Source organism: Phycodurus eques, chromosome 20 (genome assembly GCF_024500275.1).
Source record: "Phycodurus eques isolate BA_2022a chromosome 20, UOR_Pequ_1.1, whole genome shotgun sequence".
NCBI classification, from domain to species: Eukaryota; Metazoa; Chordata; class Actinopteri; order Syngnathiformes; family Syngnathidae; genus Phycodurus; species Phycodurus eques.
This window is the reverse complement of record NC_084544.1, coordinates 9,392,915-9,409,473: the sequence shown is the minus strand read 5'-3', so window position 1 is coordinate 9,409,473 and position 16,559 is coordinate 9,392,915. Positions and strand designations below refer to the sequence as shown.

Here is a 16,559-nt window from a genome sequence, read left to right as displayed (position 1 = left end):
ATTGACCAGTAGAGGGGAGCAAAAACAATTCTTTTCAAAGGCAATTCACACCATTACAGACTTATTTGCCACACAATGATATGACTTTACACAGGGCCTGCTATCTAAATTTATCATTCCACTGACGCTAAAACCCTGAATAGATTTTCATGATTTATTGGAGACTATTGATTTGTGCCTCAATTTTTTCCAAGCTGAAGTTAAAATCCTCAAACCTTTAGGAAAAAAACAAAATCACCGGTTAATAATTACTTACAGATTTGTCTACGCTTAAAATAATACTAAATCATCCAGATATATAATAATATAGTTGTGCTCATAAGTTAACATAGTCTGAAATAATTTCTGAAATATTGGCATTTAAAAAAATATATATATGTGACTGATGACTGAACAGGTACCAGCGCATTATGTCCTTTATTTCTTTATTTTGTTTTCATGATCCTGCAGTTTAAATTGAATCCCATTAAAAATAAATTAAATCTGATTTGCCTAATCACTCAGATGAGGAATGGTACGCATCTTATAAATTCTACCAGGCTTTGTAGATTTATGAGCACAACTGTTTTGCTATTTTTTGACAGAAAACAAATGATGGCTAGTCATTACATTTACCTACCAATGCAAGCCTGTTCCACAACTTGGCTCTGGCTAACATTTGAAGAAGACTCCAGCACAGAATGTTTATCCTCTGTCTTTGGGGAGCTTCTGGGTTCTGAAAACTCTCTGACATATTCAGCACATTTTTCGATCCCCTCCCAGGACCTTCCAAACCTCTGGGGCTTGTTGGGAGGTGACTTGTAATCACCAGGATCTTTCGCTCCCAAAGCGTATAGGGGCATGGTGGTGAGCTGGTGGGGGGGTTTAACAGCAGGTGGGTGGAGCTCAACAGTAGTGGGGAGGCTCATTCTCCTTGTGGTCGGGGCCAGATCTATTTTGAAGTGCTCCGGGTTCAAACTCCTCCGCATTTCACCTTTTTTCAGTGGACATTTTTAAAAAAAATTATTTGGGTTAGCTATTGTTCAAGTTTTCTTAAAACGTTTCTTCTAAAGACTCAAATTAGAATTTTTGTTCCTCCCAGGCCCTAAACTGTTGTATATTTATATAGACAGGTGCATCTCAACATATTATAATATCGTAGATATAATTTTAATAGTTCAAAAAGTAAAACTTGGATACTCACAAAAAGTTAGAGTAAAATTTCAGTATGAAACCTATATGTCCTATATCCATTTGAGGTAGACTTAATTTGAGCTCTCAACATTTTAATGCACATTTCCAACTATTCAATGTCTCAGTGTGGTTCTCTAACAAGGGGCTGAACAGCAAAATTGACAACCTGAATCGGCTAATACATTTGCCAGGATATACACTTAAAGGCTTTTCTGTGACACTTCCAGTCTCTCTGTATCTCTGCTGTAACCTGTTGATGACACTCCGTGACATTCTAAGCAAAATAAACAAATGTTATAGTCCAATGAAACCAAGATTCAACTTGTTGGCCATAATTCCAAAAGGTATATTTGGACAAGGGCGATGGAATTATGAACAGGTTGAAATATCAGTGAGTGTTAGCACAAAACCTTCAGGCTTCTGCTAAAAAGAAAGAAAGAAAAATGTCAGGAAAAGCCTACTAGAGCAGATTAACTTTCATCACAGTTAACAAGCGGTAGCCACATTATTTCAATTGTTTATTTTTACTTCCCTTTTCAAAAAGATTTTAAAAAAAATTAATTACGTTGCACAGGTTATATGTCACATTAACTGTGGAATTAAAACAAAATAAGATTTATCTTGGTATAATTTTTTTTTATATATCACAAAAACCTGGCATTTGAACAGGGGTGTGTAGATTTTATATATCTACTGTACATGTACAAATGGACATGTCATTAAGAGAGGGGTGTATTCAATTGATTATAAAAGGTATCCATAATGAAAATCATAACTTGTTGTCTTCCTGTATGAAGATGACTTGACAATGACATAAATAAATATTGCCATATAACAAGCACACAAAAGTATAATTCTTACCTTATAGTCTAACCTGGTGGTGTGTATGCATTCTTACAATGTGCCATCCTTGATCGTAACTCTGCAGGTCTTTCCCACAGCGGATCGATTTCGCACTGACCTTCGGGATGGACACGGTCGCAGCGTCGTGACCTCCCAGCATCAAGAGAACTGACAGTAAGATTTTTGTCACCATGTTAATTAACACTTGTAGACACCAATGTACCTAAATCCCCACTGAGCTGTGTTAATAAAGACCATTGCCGAAACACGTCACCTGTGGCGTGGCGTGCTACAGACACCCATGCAAACTGACACATGGAAGCCTCATTTAAACTGAACACATTCCTGAATGAATACTCATCCAGCAAGGACAATAACCGTTGAGGGTAGGCTATACAGTATGACTGTCCTAATTGTGCTGATGAATGAGCTCATTGGCCTTTTGTTAAAGTAATATAGAGGGAGCTCATACTTGAGAGACCAGCTTGAGAGGTGACAATAACAATAATAGTTCACATTTTTATTAGCATTTTTAGATCTGTAATGAGTCTTTTGTCGACTTGAGCACAAGCAGGTGGCGTCAGTTCTGATCATCTTTTCTGCCCGAAAGGAGAGGAAAAGCATTTTCACTCATGGAGGCAGCACTTCATATACTCAAGTGGTTATTTAACCTAAATCCTATATGCAGACAATTTGGAACACATTAGGTGTACTTGCAAATAACATTTAATACAAGAATTCTGCCTCTCCACTCATTTTTACTGTCACTTTCAGAGATTTAATAATTAAACAATAGGTGAAGGTATAGTTTGCAGAGGTATAGTTTGCGGAGGTGTAGAACTGCGTTTGAAATGTGTTTAACACTTGTATTTGGGTGCCTCGTGTAGTTATGAAAGAGGCCAAATATTATAATATATTTAATAATGCGGCACGTTAGCGCATCTGCCTCACAGTTCTGAGGACCGGGGTTCGAATCCCGGCCCCGCCTGTGTGGAGTTTGCATGTTCTCCCCGTGCCTGCGTGAGTTTTCTCCGGGTACTCCGGTTTCCTCGCACGTCCTAAAAACATGTGTGGTAGGTTGGTTGCAGACTCTAAATTTGCCTGTGGGTGTGAATGTGAGTGCAAATGGTTGTTTGTTTATATGTGCCCTGCGATTGGCTGGCGCCCAGTTCAGGGTGTACCCCGCCTCTCGGACGAAGACGCCCAACACGCCCGTGACCCTAGTGAGGACAAGTGCTATAGAAAAAGGATGGATGGGTATATAAATTACCTGTTCTGATTTTGCTATTTTTGTGTCACAGAATGAATGACAATAAAAAAAAACAGTAAGATAATATCTGTTATTTGCATTTTTATTTATATAAATAAGCGGAACGGAAGATGAATGAATGAATATTTAATCATATTTATATGTTAATATGTTAGTGCTTGAGTTGACATTTTCTTAAATATGATGACACATATACACATATAATACAATTAAATGGCAAAAACTGTTTTCAATCAGCTTTTTGCATGTGTAGACTGACTGTCAGATAAAGATAAAGAGATTTTACAGTCTTTCATCTTTGACATGTTCCAGGCAGATGAGTGGCTGCGGTCAGCTAAGCCGTTCTCCGAATAACATCTAACCAAAGACAGATGTGGCAATGATGTCACCCAGCATTCCTGTTTGCCTATTTGAACACACGCACCGGAGCTGTATGCATCCAAAGCAGAAAGAATGTGAGGAACGCCTAGCGCGAGGTACAGGTTGATTAGGAATTTGTAATTCGGTTGACGTTCCGTTTGCTGTGTTGCCATGGCGAGCCCCCCCTCCACTCAGTGCTTCACTACCAACCTTGCCATTTTATGGCCATGTTTTGTGTCAATCTTTCTGTATTATCATTTAGCTCCAGCCTCTTTTTGACCCTTCTTTGGACACTATCTCCTCTGGCTTGTGGACGAAGGGCTTCCAGATTTACGGCGCCCTCTACTACAGTTTTTCACAGTCATGTCCAGAGAGAGCTTTCCTGTACTTCCAGTTTTCTCTTTGTTCTCTCACTGAGCCCTCTGAGCACTCCCCCATAGACCTTTCTGCACTGCCATTGTTGTCTCCTCCTCCTCCTCCTCCTCCTTCCTAACGTTTTTAATGTACATGTCTCGCCATCCTCCCAAGTGGCCTTTTCATCTTGCCATTTACTTGCTGTTGTCGCCCTCTCTTACTCTCTGTCACTCCCACCTGTCAGTTTGCTAGGAAACACCCTTGATTAAAATGCAACCTTTAATTGTTACAAAGCAGCTCTTTTCTTTTTTTTTTTTTTTTTTTTTTTTTTGGGTCCTATAAATATTTTTGTGTAACCCATGAACAAAACATTCATTGGGTGCATTTTGAGCGAAGTTCCAAATAAGGTACAGAGAAATTGACTGTTTAGGTCAACAAATGCAATCACCCTCAATGTATTACATTACGTGTTTGGTAACCCTCGTCTATTAACTTGTCGTGGATCTGGAAGCGTTCCCAGAATTCCTCTCCAGAAGAGGGACATCCTTGGATTTGTCGGGTGATTTGTGGGATGGTGCGGTTATCTCCGCTTTGAGATGATTTATGTCAGGGTTTATCCTCCCCTTCACTTTAGACATCAGTCGAGTCATCGTCATAACACTTTACATGCCCGCACATGCAGCACAGATATGCATTCAATCACATCCTTTTGGCAGTTTATAGTTTTATCAATGATCACATCCATTTCTGCAGGAACCCTGCAATGTGATTTAGAGTATGGGAAGATGCCCCGATGCTGTCAAAGGCTCACAGTATTTGTTTGTGCTGTGTTGCCATGATGGTATTGGATGGAGCCTCAGTTTTAAATATTAAACCTCTTAAAATAATTCAAATCAAAGACAGTGAATAAGAGTCCAATTCTATGCTACCATTATGTGAAAATGCCAAACAAATGCACTCTCTGGACAAGCAATATCTGGACACCTCTAGTAATCCATTAAGAAATCAATCAGAAGATTGATGACTATCACATAGGTGTCTCAGGTTTGCAGGTCTTCATCTTGCCGACCAAGACATTATGGACAATATGCTTCCAACTTTGTACCCCAGTGCACAAAACAAGGTCTACAAAGGCATGGGTGGATGAGTTAGGTATGGAAGATCTCCGACAGTCGTGTCCTTAACACATCTGTTAACCAAAATAAAGACTCAAATCTTCAAGCATCGTCGTGCTGACAGATTGTGTTAAATCTGTGACAATTAATATCAGATGCAAACTGAAATGACTAGTTTTTGCTCAATTTTTACGATAAAATCTTGAACTCCCACCCTGCCCATCCACGGATTAATTGGTTTAGAATTATTTCTCTCTGTTTGGATGAAGGTTGGCAAATTGATCTGTAGGGTCCCGTCATTTGAATGTTATGTAAATCCTTTTGTCATTTAATTTTTTTTGTTTTACACATTATGCAAAACGTGGCAGCTGTAATCCAGCAGATGGCGCACTGTTGCTGTTAAAGCATTCAAGGCCCGCCTTAGAATGGGGCGGAGATTGAAAGGAGGCCCTCCTCAGTGAGGGCTTGGCCTAAAAAAGTAGGAGGTGTTTAGGTGACTGCTGAGAGGAGGAGGTGTTGAAAATATAAGCCAATCAGCATGGAGAAAATAATTCACCAATCAGGGAGGAAAAAACAGATGAGGCAGGCAGGAAGCTGAGCAAATAACCCTTGATTAGAGAGAGGAGGTGGAGGATGGGATGAATGATTGAAGGGAGAAAAAGGGTGCCTGTGTGTGTGTGTGTGTGTGTGCGCGTGCGTGTGCGTGTGTGTTAAACAAAAAAAAAGCCATAGTATCGGCAAACTATATATATATATATATATATATATATATATATATATATATATATATATATTCAGATTTACTGTATTAAACATAGATGTCTCAAAATGCAAGACTTTTAGTTACTCCATTTTATTTATTTTACCCAATTAACTTTAATGGAACAAAGAGAAGTTATGCGATGTTATGTGAAAAAAAAAAAAAAAAGGAATTAAGAACTAAAAATGGCTATATTCAGATGGTAATCTGTTGACGTCTCATGGTCTTTGGGCCGTGGAAACCTTTCACAGCTGCGTTCGGTATATATTCTGAAGACATCTTGTGTCAATTAGAATTAAAGCGTCTTTTTATTCCGTTTTATTGCTATAAGAATTATGTGTGCAAGAACAATGATGGGAGGGTAGATTTAGAAGAAAAAACATAGGAGAAAAGAAGCACAAATTGGCACAGTGAGTCGCTGAAGAGGTTGAGAAAATGCTCTTTCCCTCAGTGTTCCCCCTGACCTTTGGGCCCTCTCTCTGGCTGCTGTTCAGTGGGTCAGAGGGGGTCAAAGAGCGCCTCAACACCCACACAGAGTGCCACGCTATGACCTCCAACCCCTCCCCGCTGTGCAGCTGAACTCTACACAGCGCCTAAAGCAAAGCAGTCAGAGCGTAAAAGCATGCAGGCGAAAACAATAACAGCATCACCCTTTTCTTTTTACCATATTTTCCTCTGTTAAAAAAAATAAGATTAAACATTATCACTTACCCAAAGCACACTTAATCCACCAAATCGTAGTATACAGTTGCACTAAAAATTATCCAACCTCTATTGTAAATGACATTTATTTGCTAATTGTCCAAACATTTAATACACAGTTAAAAAAAAAAAAGAGGCAATGTTAGTTGTGTTGAGTTTCCTTCTTGCTTAATTGGTTCCTTGCAAATGTAGTGTTTATTGTTTTGTCTACAATATTACGTTTGTAACCTTGGCAAATAAATACAATTTGTGCTGTAAATACTGTTAAATCAATTTCAGGTTAATCTTCAGTCACTCAAAACTGATTTCCACTCAGTATTATATATTTAGGACATCTCAGGTTCTTCAATATCATTCATAGTTGCAATCTGACACTATTAATTTAATTCCCCAGTTATGGGGGGTTAAAAATGCTTTGGGATGTAGTGGCTGTTTTTTGGAACAATTTGAGTGTGGTAACAAATACTACCTTCTGTAATACCTACAAGATAATTGTCTCTGTTAATGCGACTCTAAACAATAAAGTTAACATGGGTAAAGTCAATTTGAAGCCCCCCTGATTGGCCATTTCCTTGTTCTGATCATATTTATAACCTTTTTCCTGTAACTTGAGCTTGTTTACTACTCTGTATATTACCAGAAGTCACTATGATGATCGGCGCTTGCATAATTTAGGTCATACTAACGCCAACATTTGACAGATTTGTCATATCAAACTGAGAGGCAACGTGCACTTGTTTTGGGATGTTCAGTCGCTATATGGAAAGTGAGTGTGAAATTTAGTTAAATAAAAATACATTAGCACTGTAGTAAAAAGTTAGTTTGATCTCTGGCTATCCATGAAGTTATTAGTTAGTTTCCTTGTCAAATTATTACATATTTACATGAACTAGTTATTCTAATGGGACATAAAGTAGTTTGAATCCAAAGTGAAAATTTTTGAAGTAAACACAATATTAAAATGCCTCATTCTAACTCTATTGGCCCAACTGTAATTGTACATGCAACAATCGTCCAGAACTGAGGCAGAACATGCCGGGCTTGTACTACATTGAGATCACTGTAATGCCAAATTAGATTCAGTGATGTGCATTATGTATGTTTATGATCACATGTGAATTATAACAAAATAAATTATTAAATTAAATTATATATTGCGGCCTTTAAACAGGAGGTATAGTATTGAAGAGCTTACAGCACTCTTGCAGCTGCGTACAGTTACAACATCCATTCTCATGGTTCATTTCCAGGAAGCTATCAACCTCTGATACGTTAACCTCAATAAATCAAGACTGTAGTTATATGTTACATTAAGTGTGCCGCTACGCATAATTATTACTGCATTAATCACTTTATCTCTGTGCTTACTGCCTTTTAATATTTCCTGATTCAGTTATTAGGGCATTCTTGAAAAGCAGTTATTTTAAAATTAGTCCAGTGATTGTGTGGCTAGTTATTTGTCTTAGATACAGCATTTGAATAATTTTATATTGAATTTTATACTGTTATATGTATAAAAAGTGTATACTGTTTGAAAAGGGTAACATCCGGTTGAATTGTAAATACTCGTTAAAACAATCTAACAAAGGACAAAGTTGAGAAAAACTGCTACTAATGATTAACCAGCTTCTTTATCATTAGTGATAGACTAGTGTCATACGTTGTCTGTCAGGCTATAATACAGTAATAAAGTTGTATTGATATGCCCATAGTCCAACACAGAAAGAACAGCGCTTCAGTCTTGCAAGTAAAACAAAGCAATACTTCAAGAAGGAAGGTGGCATTACTATATCTGATTAACTAAAAGAAGTTTTCTATAAATTCGTAATATCTTAAGAGCAAGAAGAATGCAGCGTTGACAATTATTATCAAGGTGACGACCATGTCGGCAATTACTGCGACTGCGGTCGTGGTCGATAAAGAATGAATAGAGAGATCATTTGAATCTTGTATATTGGTTCATAAAAAATATATGAGCTTTAGGGATTGAAACTGTTCAATTAAAAATGCATAAAACTCAGTCAGGTGATCCTCATCAGTATTTAAAGCATTTGATATACACGAGTGATTTTGGAATATCTGCCTTGGGTATTCAATGCTGTGCATAAAAATTGTGGACCTAATTAGTTCTGAATACATTTTCCCCGTAACCTTTAAACCTTAAGATGTGAACCTAACATTTTGCCTAAATGATATGTATGACCTTTCCCGCCCCCCCCCCCCTCTTAAAATGTATTTTTACACTTTATTCTCAAAATATTGCGACCTATTTCTCGTAAAATTTTCTCTTGATGTTAACATTTTTGTTCTTTCAATATTAGAACATTTGTGTTGTCTTATAAAGTTGCACCTTTTTCTCATAATATTACAAATTATGTTATTCTTTTAATACAGGTGCCTTTACTATAATTGTAAAATTACATCTGTATTCTTATAATATTGTATTTGCATAGTTTTTTCTTTTTTCATTGTGGCCCTAATACCCTTGTGTATATTAAGTTTATTTCTTTTTCCAGTATTTAAGCACACACATTTGTGTCACTTTTGTGTGCTTAAATTTTTTTTTTTATTTTGTGTATGCGTGCGTGTGTGTGTGCGCGTGCATGTGTGTGTCATAGCCGTACTGTAAAATCATCCCCGCTTTTCTCCCTCCACTTCCCCTCCTTTTCCCACTCTCTCCGTTTGCCGTTCCCGGCAGCTCACGTTGGCATGTGCGGCTTTTTGCGTGTGTGTCTGTGCTTGTTTGTACCTCATACAAAGCAACTTGATCTGGATCAGAGCTTTCAGCGCGGCCTGTTGGATCCCCAGAGTTTTGAGGGAAAGTCAGGGAGAGTCCAATTTGACCTCAGTAGCACCATTTACACACATAGAAACACACACCCTGGTACACACTGCGTGCAGCACTGAGTGGTAGGGACAGCTGTGGGATAGTGACCTCATCTTTAGTTGCTGGCTGTTGCATTTGATCTGAGCTGAGGGAAAGATTGAGGCTGAAACACCGGATTGCACTCTGGACCCACAGAAAATCCTTGTGTGTTTTGTGTTTGCGTCCTTGTGTGCACACCTATAGTAGGTATGTGTGAAGGTTTACAGACAGTAATAAAACCACCACAACATTGAACCATAACAGCCTCTGCCCTACCCACGCTGATTGATGCGTTGTATATATCCCATGCGGTAACCGGATCCCTCTCTTCCAGCGGTTGTTGTAAATACAGGCTGTTGAAGTACCAAGCTGCCAGGCAGACTGTCTCTGGTGGGGATTTAACCACACTCTGAAGCCTGCCACCGCACTGCCGAGGCCCCCCACCCGAGGGCACCGAAGAACACACGATCCCCCCCAACCTAGCATGACGAGATCAAGCAATGATAACATTCCGGTGCGTACAGGCACATTTGCAAGGGAGGTCATCCGAGGTCTTTGTTAGCATTCATGTGCGGATTCATTAGACATCTGACTTGATCGAAGGAGTAAATTAGCTGTTAGCGGAGCAAAGGAAAGTGTGCCATGCCATGACTCTTTGCGGTTAGTTGAAGATGACAACACACACACACACTCTTGCTTGTCTTACAGTTTGAGTGGCATCCCCTTGGCGCCCCCTCTCCCTGTCAGCAGGGGTTACAAATACCTGTGTGTGGGTCAGACGTATGGCTTGCAGAATTTCAGGATTCTTGTGGGAACTTTTCAATGGGATTTAAATGTACAGGAAAATGTGTTGAATTTCAGGTGTGTCTATCGGAAGAAGCTGAAGTTGAAAAAAGATCCATCCATCTATCTTCTATACTGCTTGTCCACATTAGTGTTGGAGCCTATCCCAGCTGACATTGAGCGAAATATGCGGTACACCCTGGACTGGTTGCCAGTCACACATATAGACAAACAACCATTCACGCCAATCTGGATTTGGTAGGCAGATGCACTAACTATGTGCAGCCTAAAAAAAAATAAAACAATTATTATGGTTAGAACAGCCACATTGAATACAAATTTTGTTGCACTATGCATCCCTCAGCCCCACGCATCCATTAAACAGCACCCAACTTCCTACAAGACTATTTGAGGCCACAAACCCCTTCATGCCCTTTGCGATTACTCCGTCACGTACACTGATAAGTTCCAAAATATTGACTACTGCTTTTACAACATGTTTTTCACCACACCCCTTGCACACGCTGAGCATTGCTCCATCACATGCACTGCTAAGTTCTCAAATATTGACTACTGCTTTTACGTGTGTTTCATTGTTGATTGATTAAAGCATTGTACGATTAACAATTAAATCAAAGTCACAAATCACATTTTCTTTATTTATGTCGGTTTTATGGTGATTAATAACAGGTATTACCAGTTCGATTTGTATTAAACATCAGTTGAGTTTTTAAAATGGGAGAATTTCAAAATATACATTTACACTAGAAAAACCTGCTGAAATAAGAAAAAGCACAAATGAACACATACATAAAAAATATATGTTTACGTATACTGAAGAAAACTATATTAACTACATAACAGGCCTCATCAAGCGACATTGATGTCCAGAATTCCTAAAATCTGAACATGAATGTTTATTTACAAACCACGAATCCATAATTGAATGATTTACCAGAAAATTATTTCGATGCCATGGAACCAATAGTCTATTAGGTAATAGGTATATTTTGCAACAGCAATCATGTTTTTCTTCATTGTTATGCCAAAAAGCATTGATGTGAACCAAATGTACACAATAAGTGTCACAAAATGTCAGAGAAAAAGACTAATGAGAGTGAGTGCAAAACTACCACCCACTGTAGCAGACAGCAGCCAGCAGCCAGCAGCCAGTGGGCCACTGTGCAGAAAGTCAGCATAAACAAAAGGTACAAAAGCCATCTGGGCTAAGCAGCTACACTACATCCAGAGACAAAAGCGTCTCATTCATGCTGCCCAACCCAGCTAGGGCCATCTGCTCTTGGTGAGAGTGAGTGGGAGATGGGGCCTCCTTACCTCCAGGACCCCCAGAGGTCCCAAAGTGAACCAGAAATCATGCTCGTTTTACATTAGCATAGTATTATAGATATGACTAATTAGGTCTTTGAAATATGAAATGAAGATGATTAACAAAGCCAAGATGCAGAATCTCGCGTGTGAACTTTCACAATGAGAACATATGTGAGCTTTTTGTAGCGCAACAATGGTGAAAGGCGAGAAAATGGATTGAACACACTTGAACACAAAACGTCTGGTATATTCAACTAATATATTCGTATCTATTTGTATTTTGCATTAAGCATGGTGATTTTCCATGTTTTTTTCCTCTCTCTGCATCGTTATAGACCATGTGGAAAATTAGCTTGTGCACGGGTAATTTCTAATTCCCTTTGAAATCAAGGCTGAATGCTCTTTTTGCCGTTACCACTGTAAAGTGGATGAGCAAGAACCGCATGAACTATAACTCATTTTAACATAGCCTACTCTATCTTAAATCGGGGCAGTCTTCAAAGATTCGATCTAAAGTATACTTGACACATGAGCAATTCATTTGATTTCAAGATTAAAATATTGATTCCAAGTGCATCTTCATCAGAGCTTGATTATTCCGAGGAAACGTCTTGTCTTGGAATAAAGGATATTGCCTCATGTCCAAGAAACTAATGAGTGAATGATGATTAACAAAAGCGAACTATGTATGTTGGTGTGTTATGCATGTTTTTGATTTATTCCAGTTCAAGCAGATTCAAAATGTTAACATTTCAGCTGTTCTTTTGCATAAGCCTTGCCGCTAGATAAAATTGTGCAGACTCAACAGTTAGCAGCTTATTTGACTTGGGATGCTTCAATGCAAATGTGGTAGTAAGTCTCACATGTGAAAGTTGCAAATAAGTCAAGTCTTAACCTTCAAGTTTCCTAAGTTACTGTTGCAAAAATCAAGCAAGTCATGTCGAGTCTCCCCATAATGTCGAGCAAGTCATGTATTTTTCACTTAATAGCTAACATAGCTTACCTGCGTCTCTGGGTTTCTTAGTGACGGATCAAGTTAGATGTCGTAGTTGTTGTGTCTGTTATCTTGGAGTTGCAAACCTTGCATGTTGCAATTCTGTTTTTCCCAATTTTATCGAAAACATAGTACGTGACTACAAATGTAATGATTTTTTTGACCACCTTCCACAATACAGTACTGCACATCTGTACATGTTTCAGTGGCCTAAGCACTGCGCATTATAGCATGCAGTGGGTTGCCAGGTTTGTGTGAAGTACACACAAAGAAATACTTTTCTGTAAAAATAATGCCACAATGTAGTTTGACAAGCATAAGTAGAATGCCTTGAAAAGTCAAGTCAAACTTGAGTTTCTTGAATATCAAGTCGAAGTCGAGTCTTTCATCAGTCTTTAGAAATGCGAGTCCTAAAATTGGCAACTCGAGTCTGATTCAAGTCAAGTAATGTGACCTCTTAAATGCAAAAAATACATAATGGACGGTATGTGCAACTTTTACATCTGCCTTTAATTTAATGCATAAGCTACAATCTGCAGAGGTGCACTGTCAAAGCGGTTCTTGCTGAAAGATTGTGTGCCCAAATTTATGCCTCCTAATGCCTGGTTTTGGTTCTAAAACACAGCCCCGCACGAGAAAATTTGGAAATCCCACTCAGCCACTGACACTCTCATGTCAGAGGCTTGACATTAATGAGAAAGCCACTCCACCCTGCTGGTGGCCTTAAAGTGGCCAGAGTGTGTATGCAAACTGTTTTTGAATTGTTTAAGCTGACTCAAATGAAATGTGCTTGACATTCTGTCTTACCTGAGATAAAATAAGATGCATTCCTATACACACTCATAGCCTATTACGGTGGGATCCAAGACTTTACAACAAAAATTATAATTATATGGTTATTGATTATATAAGATCATTGTATTCATCAACATTTAGCCTTAAACAGTGAGATATATGGCCAATTAAATACTTCCCGATTTAGCGCCGGGTTAGATACATCAATAGGTAGACACATCGCCACCAAGTATCGAAAGTAAGAAGTACATTGCAGATAAATATTAAGTTTATAAAGGCTGTGTTAAATGATGTTTCTAGAATATGCCGGAAATGGCCTGCCTCCTGGACTTTAGACATGCCTGCAAAAGATAATAGTTGATAGGTTTGTTTGCCTTTAGACAATACCACAAAATAACAGCAGTTTATGTGGTGTGGTTAAAAATATTACTCAGTAAATACTTAAGTACTTTAGGCGCACTGTATTTGTCATATAAAGTAAATTAACTTCCAGTGTATCTGTATTTGTGGACCTGCAGGGTACTAAAGAGTAGTGACAAGCTTTGACAGGTACGGCATAGTGCTGCTCCTCCTCGCTGTCAAACAAACCGCACAAAGGAAACCAAAAATAATAAAAGGTTTCATGTCGGCAAAAGTGAGTGATTGCAGTTTTCAAATAATAAATTAGGAAAATGATATACAATCACTCGTCATGTTTCTCTCTCTTGTACCACCCCTCCTCTCATTTCTTTAACCTCCCTTTTCCTTGTAAAGGCCTCTTTATACTCCCGCGGCCGACAACGCCTGCATGGCGTCATGTGACCTACGAATTGCCCCGCACGGCCCCTCTGCGTAGGTTGACGCGCACACGGCAACAATTGTGGCTGCGCGTCGAACGCCGCGGAGATCATCTCTCGCGATTGGTCCGTTTTAGTCACATGCTGTGATGACGTACTCAGCTTGCCCCTTGGTTCTACATACCATCTACGCCGCCACCTTCTCGATCGATTTTGTAGCACAATTAAACGTATCCTCTGGTCATCTAGGTCCATTTGTTCCAGCAGACACTGTTCCACGGTCGCCATTGTTGTTGCTTTCTTCCTTGTTACTGAAAGGAAAGTAAAAACGGCTACCGGAAATGGCCCCAAAAAAATGCAGAGGAAACTCCACCTTGTGTTGTCCTAGCCAATACCAGCCGTAGCGACACCCCGACTTGGAGGTGAACTGCAGTACATTTTCAAAACTGCGGGCGTGGATTGCGCTCGAGTATAGAGGAAAACTACACGAGGGACAGCCGCAGTGACGTCAGCGCGGTCGCCGTCCAAGCGAGTATGAACAAGCTTTAATTCCTCGCTTAACTTTGTTCTCTCTCTGCACCGTCTCACCTGAATGTGAGGTACAAGTAGGTCTTCTAAACTTGTCTGAGCATGAACAAAGGTGAATGTATGCCAAGTATGAACTTGCATTCAGGAGGGGATAACCAAATACAACAATGCTCAACAAAGAAATGTGGAGAAAGTGCACGCATTGACTAAGAAAAAGGAGGGATAGTTTGTGTGCGTTAGTGTATTTCCTTGGTGAGAGTTTAGTGACTGAGGTGTCAAGGCCTCGTCACCTTGACAACCAGGCCTGTATTTCACTCACTTGCTAAAAAAACGACTGAGAGAGGCCCCTGGCTTCTAACCCCCTGTCAAAGCCGTCTATAGCTGCACACATACATACACACTCACACACACCGAAAATGGACCCACTCTATTCATTTAACTCACTTCCCAGGCGTTACACAACTTGTTTACGTCCCTCTGAAACCTTCCTCTGTGTGTTAGTGAGCCTCATTTAAGAGTAGCTGTGTACCTGGCATGTGAGGGGCAAACAACAGGTATAGAAGGTCATGGGACTCAGCATGCTTCTGTAACTATACAGAGAAAAGTTTTGGGACAGATGACCGTTACACCTACTCAGGTTGTGCATCTCCATCACTGAGGTCGTTGCAATTTCGATATGTAGCCAATGATACAAGGACATATAAAGTAAAATCCTGCTGCCAGATGATTTGGCAGATGCAAAATCCTGATGCCAGATGATTTGACAGATGCAAGCTGATCAATTGTGGGGCATGACAAAAAAAAGCCATATTTTCGACTCATGTTTTCATGAAAGTGGCAGCACTGGACCCTCGGATTTATAAATATTTGCAGATTTCAAAGTATAGACAACATGAAGAGCAAGAGAAAATCAAGTAAAACAGTTTCATTATCATGCATCAATGTGTTTCTACCCCTAACCCGTACAGCGAAAATGGAACAAAATATGGAGTTGCAGCTCCCACTTTGTGAGTAAGTCTGTGGAAAATGTTGGACATTCATCCAGGAGAACATTTGTCGTGTCTGAAGTCACTGATGTGTTTGATGGGATTGAGGTCGGAGTTCTGCCACAATAACTTCATCCATGCTATTCTGGACCGTGCTGGAGTACAATAGGGCCTTCCTCTACGTGGTCCTGTGAAGCTGGAATCATAGAATTGTCCAACATGACTTTGTAAGATGAAGAATCAAGATTCTGGCACAACCCGATTGATTACCGGTAATTCAGCTAGACAGTTGTCAATACAGTGCATGTGTTACCTAAGCAGTGTGATGCCCAGGTGTGTTTTGGGATTATCTTTGGGAATGCATGTGAGTTGAGCCATTTTCTTCTTTGGATCTGTCATCGAGAGTCTGCAGAACGACGTTGAGATGTCGGAGACAGCCACAACAACATCCATCTCGTGCACAAAAGCAGCACAGACAGATGAATGGGATGCACTGAAAAGCATATGAGTGCGTCGCTTGAAAGATGGATGATCTAACGGACGGATGATTAACGTGACAAGACAAATGACAGATGCTGCCAGATTAAACAGTTGAATTGACAGATAGACCTAAGGGCAGATGAATAGAGACGCAAAGTGACAAAAAATGGAAGATATTGGAAAGAAAAATGAAAGCAAATTGTGCACACTGCTGACTATAAAGTGTGTCAACCTGAAATCTGAGGTGTTGACAGTCTCCCGTAGGTGATGAGAAAAACATCTAAACTTTCCCAAAACCCTCACTCTCCATCAGCAAAGTGGACTTCCGATTTTCTCCGCTTGACTGCATGGGCAGAAAAGAGCGACTGGTTAGACGAGGGAGGGCTGAAATTCCCCCTGTGCACTCTCAATAGAGCCGTCCGACGGTGAAAAGAGTAGATTCCCT

General features: G+C 39.6%; 1 protein-coding gene across 1 annotated transcript; it reads right to left on the bottom strand.

The window, feature by feature from the left end:
* Positions 1–598: 598 nt before the first annotated feature.
* npvf (neuropeptide VF precursor) lies at positions 599–2,209 on the bottom strand. Its single transcript, XM_061665627.1, is given in 4 exon segments — positions 599–721; positions 723–973; positions 1,372–1,447; positions 2,048–2,209. Coding segments are annotated over 4 exon segments (612 nt in total).
* Between the last annotated feature and the right edge of the window lie 14,350 nt (positions 2,210–16,559).